Source organism: Mastigoproctus giganteus, chromosome 6 (genome assembly GCF_048544385.1).
Source record: "Mastigoproctus giganteus isolate SK-2022 chromosome 6, ASM4854438v1, whole genome shotgun sequence".
Classification (NCBI taxonomy): Eukaryota; Metazoa; Arthropoda; class Arachnida; order Uropygi; family Thelyphonidae; genus Mastigoproctus; species Mastigoproctus giganteus.
Window position 1 is genome coordinate 164298132 of NC_143580.1, and position 23681 is coordinate 164321812.

Here is a 23681-nt window from a genome sequence, read left to right on the forward strand (position 1 = left end):
ATTATGCCCCTTCTGCCCAATCCTGAATACGCCCATGGAAGAATTAAAATATAGTTTACTTGACATACAGGTAATTGGCAAAAATATAATTTATTTGACACAAAAGTAATTGACAGAAATAGATAATACAAAATTATATTCAAAAGCAATATAAAAAACCTCATGCGTTACATTTGTACATGAATAATAAAAAAAAAGTACTGTAATTGCCTCAGTTCTTCCTTTATTTCATTAGAAATTTTTGTATGGACATAATTTTATATTCTTTTGTAAATTATATTATCTATTATGCTTTTTGTTTCGTATTCTTGCTATATATGACACTATATCCAGAACATCTGATTCTGCCTCCAGGATTAATTAAAAGGAAGTTATTTTTGTTTCTTATGGCAGTGAATCTTTCTCGCTGTCAGCATCTTGAATGTTTTGATTACATCCTTTCATTACAATTTCTAATTTACATTTTAATTACAATTTCTTACATTTTCGTCAGGATTTTTGTGTTTTTTGAAATGCATCGAGGGGGGGAGGATGATGGAAACATTCATCAGGAGTTAATCTTTTGGAAGAATGTAGCATCATAGGCATATTCTTTAAAAAAATACTTTAAAAAAAATTATTACCACATGTCACATGTGGTAATAATTTTTTTTAAAGTATTTTCTGTCAAACTCGGCAATCTTGTCGTTCAAACACCCAGATTTATGAAAACATATAGTATAAGAAGTGATTTGAAAATTTCCGAATGTTGTACTAGCTGCAGGGTAAACTGTGAGAAGTGTTGTGTGCGTGTGACTCGTGTGAAAGTGTTCTCACTTTCATTCGATCCATACACACACCAATATTAAAACATTTTTGTAAACTCTTTGCAAATTTTGGATAGCAGGTGTATAAATCTTCACCAGCAGATAAATTAACCTCAACTGCATCACTTGATATTACTTTTTCTTGGAAAATATTCCATATAAAAAATGACATTGCAAGCCTGGTAAGAAGAGACATTACGAATTTAAGAACATTGCTTTTCCTATGCAAATGGTAATTGTAGAGATCAAAGAGAGAGAGATTTTATGTTCGCTGTATCGATTGATATGACATCTGTGATAGGCATGTTGGTTTTCTTTTGAAGGTGGAAAACAAATCTTGTAGTAGGTGCAAGTAGATTGGATGCAACACTTCGCTTGAGTTTGTATTAGATTTGCTGGAGGGAGTGTTTCATGAATGATTAGATCGCCAGAAATTTTGAAATATAGAGAAATGAGAAGATTTCAAAACTAATTACTCTTACAGAGTGAGAAGATTTCATGGGGTACGATCTGTACTAAAGCCTGTTGTCGCGTCTCTTTTGCTCTACAATATAATAAAAGTCAACGACATGTCCAGGGCCGTTACTAAAACGGACGGGAAATTACGCTCCCGGATAACCTGAGCACCAACTTTATATTCTTCAATCATATAACTTTCCTACAACTAAAATTCTTCCACATTCTGGGCTATTAGTGTAATACGAGGGCAGGGGTGTCTATTTCTATCGTAATTGCCTTCCTAATTTCGCTTCCCGTTAGCTAAACAACCAGACAATGACTTTTAACTATAATACACATTTAAATTTAAAAAAAAACAAAAAAAAAAAAAAAAAAAATATATATATATATATATATATATATATATATATATATATATATATACTGTATATATATTTTAAGAGCATTGCTTTTCCTATGCAAATGGTAATTGTAGAGATTAAAGAGAGAGATTTTACGTTCGCTGTATCGATTGATATGACGTCTCTGATAGGCACATTGGCTTTCCCTTTGAAGGTGGAAAACAAATCTTGTGGTAGTTACAAGTAGATTAAATGCAACACTTCGCTTGAGTTTGCATTAGATTTGCTGGAAGGAATGTTTCATGAATGATTAGTATCGCCAGAAAATTTGTGAAATATATATAATGCTATAAACAAGCATTAAGAAATGGCGGTTACACAATTAAATGAGTCGTTGCTCTTATATGTTTGTATGTTTCAGTTTTTATTTCCATGAATTTTGTAAGGAGGTAAAATGACCTTTTTTGCACTTGCCGCTTTATTTACAGTAAAACCTTAACATATTTAGTGTTGTCGTTGCACTGTGTGCGTGTGCATGCGCATTAAGCGCCGAGATAGCTAAGGCCATGTGGTGCTAGTATTTGCGTGTAAGTTTGCCTGTTTTCTGGGCGGAAAATTCGCGCTTCGGGAGACAAAAGCCGTCAATTCTCGCCTGAGACAGACGAATTCGACCACAGTGTTAAAAGGCTCCCATAACAATTCCTTCCGTCTCGACAGCTTTGGTAATAAAAGATTTTAAGATTGCTTCCACGAAATGCTGATAGAGATCAATTATAAATCTAACTACGTAATTAAACACGAGCTCAGGTAAACTACAGAATATAAATTCATAAGTGATAAGTATACATTCATGAGAACCTTCATCACTAAGAAAGGAATACTTTTGTTCAACGGTAACTCAGAAAACCCAGAGAAGGCTCTCGTACAAATATCAAGATCTGATGGATGTAAACAAAGTGAACTTGAAAAGTGTTCTATTAGTATTTTTTATCTGGGCGAGTTTATTTACTTGTATCACTGAGTGGATTCACAGCGATGTGATATAATATGCAAGGACCTATATTTTCTCATTTGAGTGATGAAGAATGCCTATAGGATGACAAAGGAGGCAGCTCAATAACTTTCATTCAAGCAAATAAAAAAAAAAAAATAGTAAGAAACAGAACATGTGCTTGCTGGGTTAATAAAAATCTAAGAACTTTGTTTACTGTTTCCCAAGTCGATTATTTTCAGTATAACCCTCCATTGTGTTACAAGTTTGTTGCGACAGGAAATAGTGTAAGGACGCAGTGTTAGCAGGACGTGAAAATGCAGAGTCCATATGGAATCCATGTCAGACTTGTTTGATTTATTATTATCCGTTTATTTCCATAAGGAAACCACCCCGGGACGGCAAAGTGCCAGGAGGGTGCTAAGTACATATCAGGGTACGAGATACTACGTGCAGTGGGTTACATATACTGAACACGTAGTCTCGTCCCGAAATATTATATACACATTTTATGTTTAATATATACAGTATTTACACATTGATGATTCTGTACATACATTATACAACTGATATATTTACAATTCACTAATAATTCCATCTATAAATTACATATTAACATAACTGTTACAGAAGGTATATTTTTATAGTCAACAAATTATTATTGTTCTTAAAGCAGAAAGTTTCTCTTTTACTCTAAATTCTTTGGTACTTTGCAGCCGATTCATATTTCGGTAAGTCTGTACGAATTCTGAAAGATCTCTTTCCGGTATGTTGCATCCTCACACAGTTTTTCGGCATCTATGTGTAGTGAGTTAAATATTTTCGCTGCATTTGATGGGAAGAATCTTTGCAGGCTACTAAGATTGTTCAGGACTGAACGCAGTGGATTATTTACTTCTCCGCAACGTCTAGCAGTGGCACGCGGTTTGACTAGAATATTATCCAGGACTGGAGCATCCACTCTGCCTGTGAGCATTTGTGCGAGAGTGTGTATGTTCCTGTTAATTGTCCGCTGCATCCAGGGTGTGATGTTAAGGTTTGAGTAGAGAATGGCCCTTGAGATAGTAAAAGGGTGGCCAGCAACTCTGTTAAGCCATCGCAAGAACCAGTACTCGATCCCAAGGACGGACTTATAATGTGAATCTGGAGCTGAAGACCAGATTTGCGAGGCATACATTGCAATTGGCAGGACACACATTAAAATGTACTTGGTCGCTAGCTGAGGATCCCTAATTCCTACCAGTTCCTGTCTGGTAGCCCATAAAGCGGCGAATATTTTTGTCTTCATATGGGCGAAGTGTTGAGCAAAGGTGAGTCTGTCATCCCACTTAAGACCCAGGTCCAGGTGAGAGTGCACTTTTACCACATTAGACCCGTTTACAGAGATTGAGATGTCATTTTTATTCTGCTTGCAAGTTATGGTCATTTGGGCAGACTTCTGCGCATTAATACGGAGCCCGATGCAATCCAGGTAGCTCTCAAATTCTCTGATTGTGCTATTTGCCATCTGACAAATACCTTCTGCTGATTCGTGGTCTTTGGAAGTGATGAAGAATTTTACATCGTCAGCATATGTTATAAAATTGTAGTACCGTGCAAGAAACGGCTCCAGGGCGGCCGCGAAGAGAGTAGCCGATAGAACTCCCCCTTGTGGCACTCCTCGCGAGATGGTAAAGCAAGATTGTAGCTTTTGGTGCTTAACAATAAGTTTTCTATGTTCTAGCAGGCTGGTTATTATAGTTAACATCGAGTTTTGTAAGGAAAAGCAATCAATCATTAAAATCGGTTACGTTAAAGAAGAATAAGGGAGAAAAAAAAAAAGGAAAAAGACAAGATTTTCTGGAAAGAGTGATGAATATTACGCAAATTTGGCATCATATACCTTGTTTAGATGCCAAACTTACGTCCTTGGATGTAGTTTTAAATTCAGCAAATTTTATATATTTAGTGAAACTAATTTCTAAATGTTTCTGAATTTTAAAGCTGCATCTAAAAGTTATTATGCAAAAATTGCGTAATTCTCATCAGTCTTCCCAGTAAATCTTGTTATTTTATTTTATTATTATAATTATTTTACTTTAATGAGTAATTGTGGCTTGTTCCAATATGTAATGACAGTTTGTTCCAAATCAAGCCGCTATTTCAGTTTCAAGGAAAGCTGAGAAAGATATTTTTAGAGTGAATAAAAATTTTAAATTTCTTAAATGTAATTCTCCCTGTTAAAGCGAGGGGGGAATCCTTACGCCGTCTATTCCAAGGCCTTGCGATTTCCTCCACCGCCCCTAGTACAGTACACCTAAAGCCATTTAATTGCAGGCCGAGAATTGATACGTTCCAAAAACGATAAGATTAGAAAGATAACGATATTCCAAACGTTTTATTTACAGAAGGACACTGCTTAACGTATAACAACTTTATTTCTTTCTTACACTTGAAATTAGTTCACATATAAGAAATTTTGGAGGAATAGACAAATCTTCAATGAATTTCAAAGAGTAAAAGAATAGTCTTCCTAACGTATATGATTTTTTTTCTATCGGATTGGAAATATAATCGATCAAACACAGATACAGCATGTATGGATTGATATTATAGACACTGACGAATTTTTAGGCGCACTGTGTATAACACCAATTTTGTCTTCACATGTCCGTCATTTGTCTAAATGCAATTTTCTTAATATTTTATGAGTCTTATTAAAAGATTTTCCAATCCGAGCTGTCCCAAAGCAGATTTTCTGTTAGTCGTCGAAAAACGTTTTAAGATAATTTGCGATTCGAGATCCCCCCCTCCCCCTCCCCCAATGTTTCTAGCGTACTGAAATCTATAAATTTGGATGTTTGGGGAGGAAAAATCGAATTGACACCAAATTTTCAGTGTTTCGCTGATCCTTGAGAAGCTTTTAAGACTAATTAAAATACCATAGTTTTCCTCCCCCCAACAAAAGCTTTTATATATAAGTGAAAGTATGTTTTCACTCTACTGGAGAAGGAAAAGTCGGATTTACATCAATTTTCAAAATATACGTTTTGTTCATCTCTGGAGAGATTTTAGGTCCAATTACGATTTTACGACCTGGCTCCCGATTCCTTTCAAAATTTCTGTATTTTTTAGAATATTTTCCTTGATCAATGTAAATAAGTTAACCAATCTCTTGTACCCCCCCACACCCCCCGCAAAAAAAAAAATAATAAATAAAATAATAATGGAGAGCTCACGGCTAACCAACACGTCGTTGAACATCACGTGGTGGGGTTTTGGTAAACACTTCTTCAGTAAAGTAGTTTTGGACATGCTATCTGATAATCAACATGCGTAAGGCAATGCACATATTACTTGTGTTATCTATATTAGCAGGCTCGAGGAAGATTATGTAACTTTAGCGGATTAGAAGCTTGGTTTTTTTTTCGATTAATAATAAAAGGCTTATCTTTTTAATACCATAAAGCAATATTACACGTACTGTATTTTTATACTATGCCTACCTCTAATAAGAAGCATCTGTTTTCTCGGATTGCTGCACTATTTTTTCAAGAAAGGCCTACTGATTGACAAATACATAAGTAATATAAGAAATACATTTTCTTATATCTTCCTTTTTTATTATTATTATTTTGTTTTCTCTTAAGAGTCATTAGTGGTCCAAAGATTAAACAGTTAAAATGACTGAATGGACAAGGCTTGATTCAGGGGGTAACCAGGTAGGCATGCGTACGCACATCGCGAGTCGAGCCCGTACGCTTCCATAATTTTTTTTTAAAAAAATTCAATTTTCTGTTTATACTCCGCGAAAACCACATTAGGTCAGAGGGGTTCACGTAGGGAGAACCCAGCAATTTATTTATTTATGAATAACATGATATCAGAAGGCGATAATTAATTTAACTCCTCTACAGTAGCGACCGATAAAAATCAAGTTAGGTAATGCACCCAGTTTTTTGAATTAATTTTTTTTCTGTGAATAATACCAGTGACGATTAAATTAATAAACTTGTTACCAGTTAATTACTAACTAATAATATATAAAAATAATTGTTTTCACTTCATTGCACTTACTTCAAGGTAATATTCACTAAAGCTTTTTAATACTTTACTTATTTCCTTCTGGATTTTAATAAAAATTAAAATGCAGTACGTATTTCATATTTCTGCTCTAATTAATATAATCAGTAAATGTAATAATTCATTATCTATATATTTAATAAATTGATAACATAAAAAACGTGCCCTTCTCTTTGTTCCTTTCTGATTTTCTAAATTCAAAAAGCAACAATTTTTATGTACGCAGTGTGTAGACCGAGAACTTATCCGTTGTACTCTTCCGCTGTATTGCCCATTCATTCTGCAATCAGACAACAGTCATAACATCCAGAGTATGTTATACAGTATACGAGTATGGATAATCTTGTGTGATATGTATGAAAAAAAAAAAAAAGAAAAAAAAAAAAAAAAAGAGAAATAATAATCGCCGGATTTCTGTTTCTCAGAGAGTTCATTGAAATTTGGGATAGCTTGATGAAAAGACCCAACTATAATATTTCCGCGAAATCCGTCCACTGGAATTCCAATTGTTACACGCGGATGGATAGACGGACAAATACAATACGCATATGCGAACGGACCTAAAAAAAAAAAAAAAAAAAAAAAAGATAGCATACTGATCGGGGGGGGGGGCAGTAAAGAAGCTATTAGAAGTGTGTTAGAAGAAAATATAAATGTGTAAGAACAAATCGAATTTGTTTATATGAAATTGAGCAACGTTTCATCCAGGTAACGTTGGTGGATGAAATTGCTATAATGTTACAAACGATAGTTTTTTTATATCTGATATTTAAAGTTATTGAGTTATAGGTTTTTTTAAGTTATAAGAAGACTGAACTGAAAATGCATAGCTGAGAATAAATGCATGTTCTCTTTTTTTTAAATAGACCTTATTACTCACAAAATAAAAAGAAATTATATCCATAAAAATCTCACTGTTCCCAATTTTTAGTTTTCAGGAAACACGATTTACCACAGGAAAATCCACTTCCTCACGTTGGATTCTCAAAGGTAATTGAATTTGAATTAATTTTGGTATTTTTTTTACTTCTTCTCTTGTTCTTATTAACTGGTCGTTTATACCTTTTTTATACAAGGAATAAATCGTAATACTTATATAATTTTAAATCAGTGAAATCAATGATAGAATAAGAACCCATATCAAAATGCAATCTCAGCAATCTGATGGAAGAAACCTAATGCTGTATATCAGTCCGCCAGTAATTGTGGCTAACTGTACAAAAGATCATGCTCTGCGTGAGTTCATGTGAAAAACAGAGGCGGCAAAAAACCAAGTGACTATTTATTTTTTAACTGTTTCTTTTTCATTAGAGAGAAAACTTTTGAGTACCAGCCGCCACCCCCAGATGCGGATTTGGAGTTTGTTGGACAAAATGGAAAATACAAAATTTTTGCTGCGATTTCTGAACACTTGAAAATCACACTGCTCGCCAAAAATGAATGTCAGAAATAGACAAGCATGAATAACTCAAACAGAAATATGAGTTGAGTTAATTAGATTAAACAAATTTTCAAACTGGCTAACGAACACATTTTTATGACAAGTTAGGTAATATACGCAGTGGTAAAGTGTCTATATTTTAGGCGCGTCCGATTTTTTCCTTAAAATAATATATATATATATATATATATATATATTTTTTTTTTTTTTTTTTTTTTTTTCTGAGTAGGTTTAGTAAAGAGACTTTACCACGTAAATTGAAATGAGGGGACAGTTATTACAACAGAACCAAACAATCCCAACAACCAAATAAATTGGGAGTGTTTCGGATTTCTGTGTTGAAATCTGTCTTCGGGCCCGGATTTTTGGTCTTGTACTATACACAAAGAGAAGTTAACTATATAGTAATAAATAAAATTTCTGTCTATACTCCGGGAAGATCACACGGTCAGAGGAGTTCACAAGATAGAGAAAATACAAGAAACAGCACCGTATCTAGCAGTCACGAGCTTGGACCCCCCGGTCACTCAAGGCATGTGTACTTTGCACCCTCACGCCCGACCATACAAAGATAGCATGTTAAGAGTTTTTTTTTTTACAAAGAGATACCAAAGTTAGTTATACAAAGGAAGGTCAACATAGGTTTTTGAAACATGAATACAATAAGATTGATTTGGGTGAACCAAATTTTAAATCATTAAATCAGAATTAAAATTTTATCCTAAATTAATTTCCAAAGTAAAACACTTGCTTAAATTAATATATTTTAAATAATGAAGATTTATATCTAATTCTGGTTACTAACATGAAAATCCAAATGTTTCTAAGTGCCACGGAACTAAGCATAAATCAAGTAAATGCTTGTACTTACTAGGGTGTTTATAATTCTACAATGGAAGACTAAACTGTGCTGAAGAAGAAGATACCAAGCTATATCACCAGAGGGACCTTCGTGTACCACACAAGCCTACCGCTGCCTACATACACGTAATCTTAGAGGAGTTTCTATACCTTGGTCTCACATTGCAATGTGCAGTCAACTTATTCCTCTGGATTCAGTAAATTTGAAATGCAATACGTATTTCACGTTTCTGATATGATTAATATATAAGCAAATAGTAATAACTTATTATTTATATATTTAGTAAACTGATAATAATAAAATGAGGTCTTCAAAAAGCAACGACTTTCATAATGCACAGTGTTAAAGGCAGAAAGTGTCTTTTCTGTGCATCGACTATATTGCCCATTCGAACAGCAACAGTCATATTATCCATTGCTTTCGCTAAAATATGGAATATATGGAAAAGAGAAATAATCACTGGCGACCCTGGCAGAGACAAGCCAGAGAATAATGAGCAGCCTGGCTACCTCCTAGTGGTGTGTGCGGGCAACGTGGGGTCCCACCAGGGGCCCTGCGGCCAAATGCCAGGACACACAACAGAACCTAACGCAATATGTCATATACAACACACAACAGAACCTAATGCAATATGTCATATACAACACACAACGCTTTTCTGGCATTTACAGTAGTACTGTATTTCTTCACAGCGTACATATGGCGCAGATGTGGGAAACCACAGGTTTCCCACATCTGCGCCAATTTTAATGAAAATCTTTTCACTAGGAGTCGAATTATTACATACAGACGTGGTGAAAACAAGGTATTTTATGTATATGCCAAGACGCCTAAAAATAAATATCATGGAAGCAAAGTTAAGGAACTTCTTCGCGCATTATACTAAATTCCTATTTTATTTTCATGGAAATGTATACAAAAACATGTTTAGTGGCATAATCCCTCAACTCTTTCTTCGTTGTCTGTAAAAACAGCAAAAATTACAATGGAACAAGACAAAATGATTTAATTGAATTAATTTTATATTACTACGGATTATGTTACTGCGCAATATGCCTTAAATACTATCACTATTTACGGCGTACTATCATATTAGAAAAGATTTTCATTTACCCCGTTGCTACCACTGCTTTCACTTACAAACTCACAAGACTGAAGAAAGGATTTCCCTTGACTTGATGGTCTTAAGTACTTGATCTTATACTCTCGATCAGGTGACGACCCTTGGATACTGACGTCTTTTAAAGTCGCCATTTTAAGTCACTTTACATTTTGCTGATTAAATTTCTTCAATTGCGATTTTCTCATCAGTGAAGTGGATCATTCTATTACTTATTTTCGCCTACTGTTAACTGTTGCAGTAACAGTTGGGATCCCAACCTCTCGATTTCCTTTAGAGCAGAGGTTAGCTTCTGCTTTTTCTTCCTACGAAAAGCTCGCAACCGTAGACCTATCTAGTGTAATTAATTTTAATGTAATTCTTGGTGGATTAACAATTTCTTTCTGGTCTAATATTTACCCTGGCCATTATCTTTGTTTGGTGGTGGAACGTTTATGAATTCGGTTGCCAATAGCTTTGACTACGTTGGAGTTCAGGCTCCAGTCATTTAAGAATTATATGAGGGAGCATCCAACTCTGACTCAAATTCTCTCTCAATCATTCTTAAATGACTCCCTCCAGTCATTTAAGAATTATTTCAGTTGTTGTTGTTTGGTTTTTAGGAGCATTAGCAACTAAGGTCATATTGCTCCGGGGATATGCGGTGGTCATTCCCTGACCTATCCGCATCCTCCATATTTGGTGGTCACGGGCTCGAACCCCGGTCTAATCAAGAAGCGTGTGCTACGCACTGCTGCTCCTGCCCACCTGGCTACGGAGGCGCCTTATTTCGGTCCACTGAAGGGAAAAAAAAAAAAAAAAAAAAAAAGAAGTGTTAAAAGGACTTAAACAGAATATGACTTCCAGAAATGTTCTGTGCTCGAAAGAAACGGAACATGTGTGCAAGCCCAAGGCAATTATTTTGAAATGGGGATGGGTAACTTTTAAGGTACGAAATATTTCATTATTTTATTGCAGCAATCTCGTTATTTAATAGCCACACCTATTCAATTCAAAGACGAATTCAGATTTGCATGTTGTGCGAATTTTTCCGTCCGTACAATATGCAAATCTCACACGGACAAAAAAGAAACTCACATGGAAACGGCACTGTGTACGTAAACGCGCGCGCGCACGCACACACACACACACACACACACACACACACACACACACAGGGAGTAACTCGGGATTTTTTTTTTTTTTTTTTTTGGCTGGTGCATCATAAGCCTCAGGCTTCCTTGTACCATATGGATAATAATAATAACAATATCAGTATTCTCAATTGATACAGTGATAAGCAGTAAAAGCACAGCATATACGAAAAATGTGAATTTTATTTCAATCATTGTTTAACACAAATTTTAGTTTATAAAAAGTGTGTCTGGGATACTGCGTCAATGCAACCATTTACTTAATGGCGGACGTTAAAGTTACTAAACTCGAAAATGACCACAATGCCTATTACTTATTCGGCAAACCAAAATGCAAACTCTTCCCCTTCCATATGAAAAAAAATCACGTTTTTCCACCTCAAATGTGTTTTATTGAATGTAGTTTTTTTTTTTTTTTTTTTTTACTTGAAAGACATTTTTCCATTTTACGTACAAATATTGGCACTGTACTTATTTAGTGACACGACACACAACACTGTTGATTCATCTGTATTATTTCAGGTATCGCAAAATTATTCAAGCTAATTTTGTATGATACTCTGTTTCATAGTTTTCTGCTTTTCACATGTTCTGAACAGCTAGAATTCGTACTTCGAGATTCCACTTATCGCTGTTCTGACAATACTCCTTTATATACATGTACTTTGGCAAAGGTCTTCCGTCAGTTGCAGTGTCCTGCATCGAGACCTTTTTTTGTGATCAATTGCTATCCGTTATTCAAAGGCTACACATCAAGATAGCGGACAACACCTGCTTCTCGACTGGATCAAGAATTATCTGTCTGATAGATGGTTTACAGCGATCGTAATAACTACTGAAACTACCGAATCCATATATAGAGGTGTGATCAGAATGCTTCCTGATAATAAAAAAAAGTAATATTATGCCGTCATCATCGAAGTAGCCCCTCCACCCCACTTAAGACTTAATAAAGGATTCCAGCGATTCTGCTACAAAACTATTTTGTGACTCCTCTCAAGACGTCGTGAGAATTTTTCGACATCTCTAAACTGTTATGAAATCTCGCCTTTGAGTGCAAATGTTTAGTTTTAGTAACGAATATAGAAAGTGACAATTTCTTGCCTAGAAATGCTCTAAATATGTATATATATTCTAACTTATGAACTCCTGTGATCTTGTGTAGCGGAGTATAAACAGAAAAATTATTTATTTTTAAATTGCAACTTATTTTGAAATATTCCACCGTTTACCTGTAAATACTTCCCGATTCGAAGCTTGAATTCATAATAACACGCTTTATTGATCCCTGCACATTCAGATGCTTTTATGATTGTCCGCTTTAGTTCTGCAGTTAGTCAGGATAAATTATATTTATTCTAACTATCCCGAATATCTGTAGGATAGTCAGAGAGTTCTTCGATAAAAAGTAATAATAATAATAATAGTAACTGGACACAACTACTCCCCCCCCCCCCATGCACTTGGTACCAGTAGCCGTCACGGGATGGAAAAAATCCCATAAGTAGGAAAAGTGATAATAATAATTTAAAATTTCCTAGCTTAGAGGAAGAAATCGAGTGGCGTTCAGTTCCGGCGATCGCCAGACGTCAAGGGTAAAATGTGTCGGTGCACCGCGCCGCCGCCCTGTTTGAAGAACATCGTCATCTGTTTTCGATAATACAATATAGTCGAAAAATAGGATGAGCAATTCCTGCATTGCGGCCGGCTATGTTTCGCCTGTTGCAATATTCTCGGAAAAAGTTGAGTCACACCATCTGTTTGTTCCATATCCCTGCCCACAGTATTACTGGTTGATCATGTTGAATATGTGTTGCTTTGGTCCACACTGGTTGTTGTTCATCGGCCAGTTATCTAAAGTTAGTCTGTTGATATGGCTATTAGGATAAAACAAGGCATTGTCACTAAACAATATTGAACGATGTTTATCTTGCATTACAGAATTGTGTCCATCACAGAATTGTTGAACTATTCACAATCGTGTCCTAAAATCCATGTCATCACCACGAAGTTTTTGCACGAGGTGAATGTTATACGGATGGAATTTGTTATTGTGAGGAATTACTGGACATTTCTGTGACGCATTCCGCATTGTTGACAGCTTCGTTGCAACTTCTTTGGATTCGATACAGTTGTCCAACACAGCTGTTGCATTTTTCTCATTACTAGCATTTCTTGGTTATTATGAAGGACTGTTATGAACACTTTTCTTGAAATGGTCATCTCTCATCTAGTGAGAGCATGTGACTAATGTCTCCTCCGGGTGTAGCCAATTAAATTTCCCTGCAACAAATCTATGCGATACTCGGATCTCGATGAACGTAAATATTAGTCTCTTTTCTCTGTGTTAGCTACTTTAACAAGACAGAATGGCAATTAGAAATACTTTATTATTTTCCCCTTACGGTGCGCTACTTTTGAGACACCTTGGATATTATTCTGTGTCTATTATTCCATTTCGCATCTTGATGATGATGGACCTTTTACCATTTTGTGTGCTGCTGGCTATTAATAAATAAACTACCTAATAGAACACACGATTACTCTTCGTTTTCTCCTAAATGAAGGTTCAGTCTCCTAGTATATTAGAAGCCAGGAACTCTCTCTCTCTCTCTCTCTCTCTCTCTCTCTCAACTAAAATACATTTTCGTTTATATATCTTTCCTTCTTTTCCCCATGAGTAAGGGGCAGTGTGTGACTTCCTTACCTTACACAACTTTACTGTTGTATGTAATGTATACGTTTATGGCCCTTGTGTTATATGGCTGTAACTTTTCATACTTGTTATTGCAATATAAAGAAATTTATTTTATTCCATGGTATTCTTTTTTTTTTTTTTAAGGATGTAATATTTCGCCGGAGTAATTGTGGCAAACCTAGTTTTCTTTTCTGGCTATGTACAGATGTGATAGTAAACCACTGTACTAGTACGTAATTATTTTAATATTTCTCCCAATACTCCAGGATGGCCATATACGAGTTAAAAGCGACTAAACAAATAAATAAACATCACTATATTTAGCATTCTCGTGGGCCCGAACAACGGTCAACTCAAATTCTTGTATGTCACCACTTGGCTAAGAAATAAAACAAAATTTTCGTTTTCAATCCGGGAGGGTTATGTAGGGCTCTATAAACCTTCGTGACCTATAAATTCTAATTGTCTATAAACCCTAGTAGATTACACTGTATATACTACAATAGTATTATCATATTTTGTTGCATCACGTGGGTTCAAACACGCAGCGAATGTACCGAAACACTATATGTTAGTTATTTAGTGTCACCCTGCGTAACTTTGTATTTTTGTTCTAACTACTGGGCTGCGGTTCAGTTTCAATCAAAATGTCGTCATAGTGTTAAAAACGACCGTTTGTGGACACTACCTTTGAACAAGTTGCGTCATGGTAACAAATTTATCTCTTCTCTGATAGATAATAGAGCTAGAAATCCATTTATATATCTAAATTCCTCGCTCTCTGAATCTACACATTTTTTCTATCATCCTTCTTTATAATGGACAGAAGAGCAACGATATTTCGCATGTCTATATTTTAAATGCGTATGAAAATAATTATATCACAAAATGGCAGTCCAATTCCAGGCAGTCTTCATTATGTTACTACGTTGTCTTCTTAGAATTTTAACTGTTGTTGGTTTCATACATATTTCAAAATAATGCATATTACTATTTGCATCAATAACTTCCATAGTATATTGCTATTTGCATCAATAACGTCCACAGTCATTTGCTTCTTTACCTAGTTAATATGTTTATTTCTTTGCAGGCTCTCAGTGGGTTTCTCATGATGATGACACAAAATGGCAAACTGTTGTACATCTCAGACAACGCTGCTGAATACCTGGGTCATTCCATGGTAAGTATCTCTTCAGCGTTTCACTGTCTAGTAGGAAAGCAGTCAGTTGCTCTAACTGACTGCTTTAGTAGATTCCTCATTACATCTATCATAAAATCCCGTTACAGCTTCTCAGGAATGCTTGAATCATTTCGTCTTATCGAAATTTTGTCGTAATGAATATCGCTCAAAATTATTTTCAATGAATCATTTTTGTTCTAACTACTGTGCTGCGGTTCAGTTTCAATCAAAATGTCGTCATAGTGTTAAAAACATGCTAAAATAAATTCTGCTGCACTTTGTCTTTCACTTAATTACTTAATCTCACTCTTCTAATTTTAATAAACTGCACATTTAGAAATATAGCAGAGTAGACAATTATTAATCTTTATGATTCACGTATTAATAAGCTAACTTTTATTGTTAATGTATAACTGTATTTTTTCACGCATTAATACGAAAATTGAGTAGAGGGTGTAATACTGAGTTATTCTGCTAAATATAGCTCAAAAATACTTTAATTTTTTTAAAGCAGTGCTGTTCGCGTTTCTTGATTGCTTCCTTAGCTTATTTACAATATGGAATGCATTCGATATAGCATTCTAGAGCAGCGATGTTCAACTTTTATAAAGAAGCGTCGCATTGGTGAGATTCTCCAAACCGTATAAGGAAGGGTTGATTAACGTCGGACTTTTCTTGTTTCATAATTGCTAACGTAGACGTTTATTTATTATTTTTTTTAGGTTATATCCTTTTAGCACTAAAACCGCCGGGATGGTCAATTTGACCGTTTGCCTGCTTTAAATTGTTGCAGTTTTGTAGCCCATTTAACTACAGAAGTGTGAGTCCATTACGTTTCCTTACTTTTCATTAACTTACAGAATGCACAATTTCAAATAATTTTGCACACATTTTTCTTTTAAATTTTACCTGTATATCTAAAGCAGTCAATTTGACTGTTTGTAAAATTTCGATAAAATTAGCTAATTTTTATACAGTTAAGTTTTATATTTATTTACCGTGTGAGAAACATTTCTGATTCGAATCACTCTATAGTTTGTGCAATGACATGCCCAGCTGTGTATGTCTGCACGTCTGAGATGCCATTCAGGTTCTGAGCGTGTTTAGGAGTCACTATTATATATTGCTGCGCCGTGCCATTTTAATTTACTAAATTATTATATTAGGGCCACCTAGAAAATCACTTTGAACTACCCATGTGTGTTGTGTCTGTAAATTGCCTGTGTTCTCTGGTCAATTTTCTTGCTTTGCTGGACGAAAAACTCCAGTTTTTTCCGGAGGAAAAACCTTGCTATCTACGCCTGAGACCGGCTAACTCAGCCACAGAGTGAAAAAAAGCTCATAAAAGTTCCTCTCGTCATCGACGGGAACCTAGGCCTTCTTCACCCGGTGTGGGAAGAACGGTGATGATACAACTGCGCTACTCGCGCAGACCCATTTTAGTTTCGTCTGGGTGAAACTTTGAAATTTCGATTGCGTTATTAAAGTATGGCAATCTCGTGGTCTAACCCAAGAGCAGATTCAAAAATGTCAAGAGGAATTAGAAAAGCTATCTGAAAATGAATCTGGAGAGAAGAATGGAGATGAATTTAGAGAAGAAGAAAGTGACGAATGGATTCTTAATGAAAGAGGTGAAGAATCTAGTAGTGAAAATAATACTTCTGATCCTTGAACATCAAGTGATACTGCAGATGATAATACAAGGCATCATAATCATAAAAACTATATGTGTCTGTCTGTGAGCAGCAAACATACCTCAAAATCTGGGCGCGTATGGGAAGTTTTAAAATTTGGTGGTTTTTCAGTTGGACTTGCACTACAAAGGAACAATTCACGATAACCCTGGGCCTATTCCTTATGCAAGATGAAATCTGTGTATGGATTCTGTGATAAGTGCGTTTCGTTTATTTGTGGACACTTCAATGATAAAACACATACAGAGTTGATTGAAATCGGAGCGCGAAGACAACTGAAGGATAATAACACTGGTCGAAATCAAATCGTCCATTGGTGTCTCACGTACGAGTCTGCCTATTGGAGTCTATTTGGACTCCATTTTTCCATTTGAGAAATACCTTGGTGAAACCTTTCACCGTGTTCATCGGAGTCCGCTCCCAGTTTTCAGGAAAAAAGTCTAAATGGGAACGTAAGAAATGAAGCTTTAACGACAAGTTGCATCCAACTGTCTCTACGCCAAAATTAGCTCATTCACAATTTCATTGTAATTTTGTGATTTATCATTGTCTAAAGAAGTCCCAGAAAACTTTTCGAATTCTTTCCAAGCTTTTATTTCTGTAGCATTTAACTTTTTATTGAATTACCCATCTTGGAATAGCAGTTTTATTTAAGGACCCACAAAAATTCCCTCTTTTTATCTTGGTCTCATTGATTCGAGGAAACTTTTGCCTCAATCAGGAAGATCTTTCTCCTTTTTTGTCCATCGCTTTCAGAAATATTTTTATCAAACCTAGCTTGATGTACAATGGAGGTAAGTAGATTTTTGACTTATCCACCAAAGGAGGATGTTCTACATTTTTCTGTCCTGTAGTGGCGATCTTTCGCTCGGCTGTCCCACTCGCATAAAAAAAAAACAGCAGTATTTAGTGTATCCACATTGCAACCCAGTCAGAAAGCCACCACTTTTAGGTCCATTTGTATTCTTTATAGCATATTTTTCTGTCGGTGCTCGTACGTTTCCTTCATTTGAACTGCCAATGGTATGGAATGGATACTTATATCCGTTACGGAGTAAAACTTCTTTCAAACTGACCTTGGATGAATCAATGAAAAGCCTCCGCTACTCGGGTACGTGCTCCAGATGTAACTCTTTCATTAATTCCTGGACAATGTTACAATAAACCAATGTTGTTGGTATAGAGCTTAATGACACAAGGGCTACTGAGGCCAAATTGTGTCTGTTCCTATTTATTTACAGGCACACAATAAACCAAAGCACCATCCATGCAGTATATAGGTCGTTATGTTAGATTCCACTGCTGCAATCGTGATCCTATTAATTGAGCCATGGTTTTGGAGCGGTCCAAATCTCTGACCGTTCCATTCTGCCTGAGTGATTATATGCAGCTTTGCAGTACAAAGAGTTGAAAAGCCTGGATCTCTACTCCTCCTGGGTTCTGCATCTTTTGGAGACTCCTTTTCCGATCCTGAATCAGAGCCAAGTTCATAAGTTTCTAGTGACTTTGGCACTGGCATTGTATCATCGTGAGGAACCGAACTTAGAGCAGAAGGTATGTGGGGTACTAAAAAACCAAACTATTATATTTAGTCCACCCGAGTAATTAAATTCATCTGCTGTGCTGTGTCTTATGTCTGTTAATTGCGTGTGTTCTATGGTCGATTTGTCTGTTTGCTGGACGAAAAACCTTGCTATCTACGCCTGAGACCAACTAACTCAGCCACGGAGTGAAAAAACCCATTAAAGTTCCTCGCGTCATCGACGGGATTCGAACCCGGGCCTTTTCCACCCGGTGTGGAGAGGACGGTGACGATACCACTGTATTCCCCGCGCAGACTATGTTGGGATACTCTACTTTATCCCTTGATTTTCCAGAAAAAACAGAAATATTGGTCATGTGTAAAAGTAACAATCGTTTATGTGGTCTCGACGTTCCGTCATATCACCGGAATAGCAAAAGGTACCAATTTATGACTACCTCTAAGCTAGCCTGTTAATGTCCTTGAACATGAACTACAGGAAATCTTTGTGGAACCCATACTTTTCTTGATCTCTGACCTTACATCCAAAATAGAGTTCAGAGGCTTTCCGCTGCGATTTTAATACCACTTCTCCGCAAATGCAGCAAAAGCTATCAGGCTTATTTCGGCAAGAACGCGACATATTTCTGTGCGGTTGAGATACGCGCACATAAGAACACAATTAAGAAATTCTAGATTTTTATTTCTAATTCAAACGCAGTTCAGAATTTACACTTATGCACACAACAGTTGTTTATAAACAATAAAACTTTATTCACCATTCACTCTCTGAAACACATACACTTTGGTGCGGAACCCGAGAGCTAAAATTTTGTGCTAGAAATTTTGAACTAGATAATTTTGTGGTCAACTGATGGGAGCCTCAATTTTTTTCATGGATACAATGTCACGTAACAACTTTCGTGAAATTAAGCGGTTCATACGATTCGACATACGTTCTTAAAGGAAGGAGCAAATTTATCATTTCCTCGACGGAAATGATAAATTTCAGTCTAGGAAATGATAAATTTGCTTTAGCTTCAAAAATATGGTGCACATTTATTTCTAACTGTAAAGACAGTGAAAGTTATGAAAACTACAGAAATGTGCACTGTGTGTAAAAAGTATATATGCGAAAAGTGTACAGGAACTGTTGAAAAAACTGTCATGTGTTTAAATTGTGCAAATTAATTTTTAAACTTCAGTGTTTATTTTCTAGGAAAAAAAGTTGTCTTCAAATTTTTGCTATCAGAAATATTACTTTTTTTACACTATGCACAGTTGCCAGTTACTTTATATCAGTGGTTATAATAAAATGTTAAAAAGACAACTTAAAATTCTATTTTAAGCACAGCGGTCAAAATGACCGGCAGTGGCGTTCCAGGTATTTTTGCTAGACCACGTTTCTAGTGTTAACACAACTACAGTTTCTTTGCAAGCACGCACTCCTTGCCTATTTATTCTCTTACTGTTCGTTAAATACACAATACTGGAAGTTATTTAACTCTTCTTTTCGTTGATATATTTTCAAGTCAAAAGATATTAGGGTGAACCGCAGAATGAAATAATCTCGGGGAAAAAAAAACTAACTTAATAAGATTAAAAGCATTTAAACTTAATAAGAAAATATTTATTAATTTAATTTTTATTATGAATATCAACAGAAGGAAAAATTAACTTTTTATATTTAAGCTTCTAATGATCTCAACGCACGCACTTGCAGTAGTGTCATGTGTACATACTATATACTATAATATATATACTATAGTGTCATGTGTACATACTACATACTATAATATCATGTGTACAACGGCCTTGAAGCTAACTTATGTGAGAAGTATAGTTCCATATTTTACCTCGAATATCTAATTTGACCTAGTGATAACTTTCCAAATCCTTTCGCGGGTGACGAGAATGAGTTTCAAATACGACTGACGAAACCAAACTAGAGTTAAGTACACGTGCCTTGAGTGACCGGGGTTCAAGCCCGTGACTGCTGAATACGGTACTGTTTCATGTATTCTGTCTATCTTGTGAACTCCTCTGACCGTTTGGTCGTCCCGGAGTATAAACAGAAAAAATAATAATACTTTTCTGGACAAATGTCGTTTCGAAAAAGCCTAAGTCCCAGCGCTGTCATCGTCACTGGAGGGATAACAGTGTTCCCAGAAAGTCGATGGCAAAATCTAACGCAGAGTATTGTTATTTTTTAGAACTACGAGGGGGTATCAAAAAGTTCGCACCCTTACCTATAAATAATAGCCCTAGAAAGTGGAAACTTCACAGGAACTTTAATCCTTTTCTATGTACTCTCCATGTATAGTAACACATTTCTCCCATCTGTGGATCAATTGTTTAATGCCTTGATCATAGAAGTCCGCAGTTTTTGCCTGAAACCACGATTCCACTTCATTGATGACTTCCTAGTCTCCAGATCATACTGGTACACCCAGCATTCGTCATTTGTCACCAACCGATCAAAAAAGTTCTCAACATCTGCATTACACAAATCCAACAGTTGGCGAGAACACTGCATTCGACATTGCTTCTGAAAAAGCATTAGCAATCTTGGAACCCATCGTGCGGAGACATTAGACATGTGCAGATGGTCATGTAAAATGCGTCTCCGTCGGTAGCTCGGTTAGCAGAGCGGTGGACTGTAGATCCATAGGTCATGTAAAATGCTGTGGGCAGACCCACAACTAATTCCCACTGCATTTGCGATGAAATGAATTGTCACACATCTCTCACTCAGCACCAGCTGCTCAACCTTTGAAACCGTATTACTGTCTGTGGATGTTGATGGCCTTCCTTCTCTTGGCTCGTCAAAGACACTTGTACGACCGCACTGGAACTCCCGTTTCCACTTTTTTACAGTGTAATAGGATGGACAATTTTGCGCATACACAGCTTTCATTTCTTCTTCAATTTCCTGAGCTTTCTTTCTCTGCAAATGCAGAATTTGATCACTGCTCGATACTCCACTTTGTCAACCACACTCTTCCTCAGATTCCGGGCTTCACCTCTGGCGAAGCGATCACCTACGGCAGCGTTTCCGAAAGTTCCGTTAGATGTGAACGTTCCGTGAAAAATCGTAATTAACAATTAAAGAAATAAAATAAAATAAATTTTGCATGTTTGTAGCCGTACACCACTTTTGTATCATTATAATTTTTAACTTTTTTTTTTTTTTTTAGTTATTAATATACTGGCATAGATTAATAATCAAATAGACCGCGGAACACTTTATTTTGGCGGGCTTTTGAATAAAGAAGTATGCATAGATGTAATAACATCTATAAAAAAGTAGCAGTGTAGTGATCTAATATGCCATTCGTATGCGATTTAGTCTGGAGTACACGGTACAGTTTGAAGGAAAGGAGGGTATGAACCGATATCATAACTAAACTTGTATATATAAACATAACCGATATCCTTGTATAATTTTTTTTTTGATAGTTATCAGTATTTCGAAATATTATTATTAAAATAAATGACCATGGATTTGTGGTTGAATAAATGAACATTAAAACGAGAAGCAAGTACTTCTAGTATTGCAACTGTGGTCGATGAAAACGAACGCATTATCGTCACACTTCAAAGTGAGGATGAACGATCGCAGCCTTTTGTTCCCCAAAAATCCGAAGTGAAAAAACAGGAACGAACTAATAAAATACCAAAACGAAAGTATGATGACAGTTATTTGAATTTCGACTACATGTGTTGGAAATAAAGATGCTCCTGATGCACAGTGCGTCGAATGGAATAAAATATTAGGAAACAGTTCTTTGGCTCCCGCTAAACTTGTGTGTCGTAAGTGTTCCGTAAATATATTGTGAGATAAAAAGTGTTCCGTGATTGAAAAAGTTCGGGAAACGCTAACCTACGGGAATGAAATTTCACATGTTAGTTATTGAATATGTAGACAACTTATATTAAAAATGGCATCTTCCTACTGATGTTTTATCTAGGTCGTCAGAGTACGAACTTTTTGACACCCCCTCGTATTTGAATTTATTAATATAGTCTGCACTGAAATAGCATTCCGCTTCTTAAGTACATTGTGATATTGGACTCATGCAGCCTTCTTAATAGGGATTTAATATACACGTGACGTAACTTACGTTTCCAATTGGAAGTTTTCTTCCGATCTACCGCTTGGTTACTCGTTTAGATTCCATACATCCTTTCACCCCTCGACACAAGGTCCAGCTTACCTGCTATCTGATGACAGCCAAGAAGTTCCGAATCCGGTCATAGCAATGCCTTGTGTTTTTAAAAATAAAAATAAAATTTCTGGTTAAACTCCGGAACGATCACACGGTTAGAGGAGTTCTGTATTTAGGAGTCACGGGCTTGAATCCTGATCACTCAAAGCATGTGTACTTATGCACCCTCGCTCCTGACCACTAGTCTGCGCCGTCCTTAATGGATAACGGATTCGTCTACTAGGTGATGTTATCGATTAAAAACGGTATTAGTTTCCCCCCCCCCTCATTACATGGACAAATTTAGTCGTTTCTAACGAGTTTCTAAAAAATCCACGTTCTGTCACTGGAGGGACAATAGCGTCCTCGGACGGTCGACCATAAAATCTAACGTAGAGTAGCGTTTTTCTACAGAAATATTTCAACACAAGGTTTATTATACGATTTTCACTTAAATTTTTCATTCTTTTTAAACCAGTAAAAAATGCATATGTGAACTTCGAAAATAATTCATTTTACTGAGTTTTCGTCAGAACTATTCCGTTCAAACGCGACTTACAAAGTATTACTATTAAACATAGTTGGCAGCGACCTGGAGATATTTTAGTTACTGAAATTTCCGTTATAACGAAATTTTATTGTATTAACGGAATGTATTTTGATCGGCGCTTACGGCGGAAATGTATTTAATTCATTTACCTCTTAAATGTGGCATCAGTTGTTATTAAGTTTCTTTAAAATTAGGTTGAATGTAATACATTGTAATGCCACTAGGTTTTTTTCATTTTTATGTCATGGGAATCACACTAACACGGATACCGGTGTGCCTAGAAGCTGTTAGTGCGTGTAAACTCTTGTTTCATGTCGCTCTCGTTTAGATTCCATAAATATGTCATCGTCCTCCCAGGATTCTTTTCTTCCATGCAGGTTTAATTAACTTTGAGACATTAAAGCTCTACTTGTTTTAACTGCAATTAATCATAAGGGCGCACGTTGCTCACGATATAGTCGATGAATTATTTTACAGTTATTTCTACATTACGTCAAGTTTCTCAATTTCTGAGTTCCGTCAGCTATTTAAACACGTCTTTGGAATAGATTTTAAGATAAATTGAATAATTAGTGATTTTTTTCATTAATTTATTCTCTGTGATGTGCTCTACG

At 35.9% G+C, this 23681-nt stretch overlaps 1 protein-coding gene across 3 annotated transcripts in view; it reads left to right on the top strand.

Annotated features, from left to right (window-relative positions):
• Nucleotides 1–23681, top strand: part of dysf (neuronal PAS domain protein dysfusion) — a 395946-nt gene that overhangs the window by 294537 nt on the left and 77728 nt on the right. For all 3 annotated transcript variants that reach the window (XM_090375456.1, XM_090375455.1, XM_090375457.1), the window contains 2 exons: nucleotides 7591–7649; nucleotides 15004–15093. In XM_090375456.1, coding sequence (XP_090231582.1) covers nucleotides 7591–7649; nucleotides 15004–15093 — 149 coding nt within the window. The remainder of the gene's footprint in view (nucleotides 1–7590; nucleotides 7650–15003; nucleotides 15094–23681) is intronic.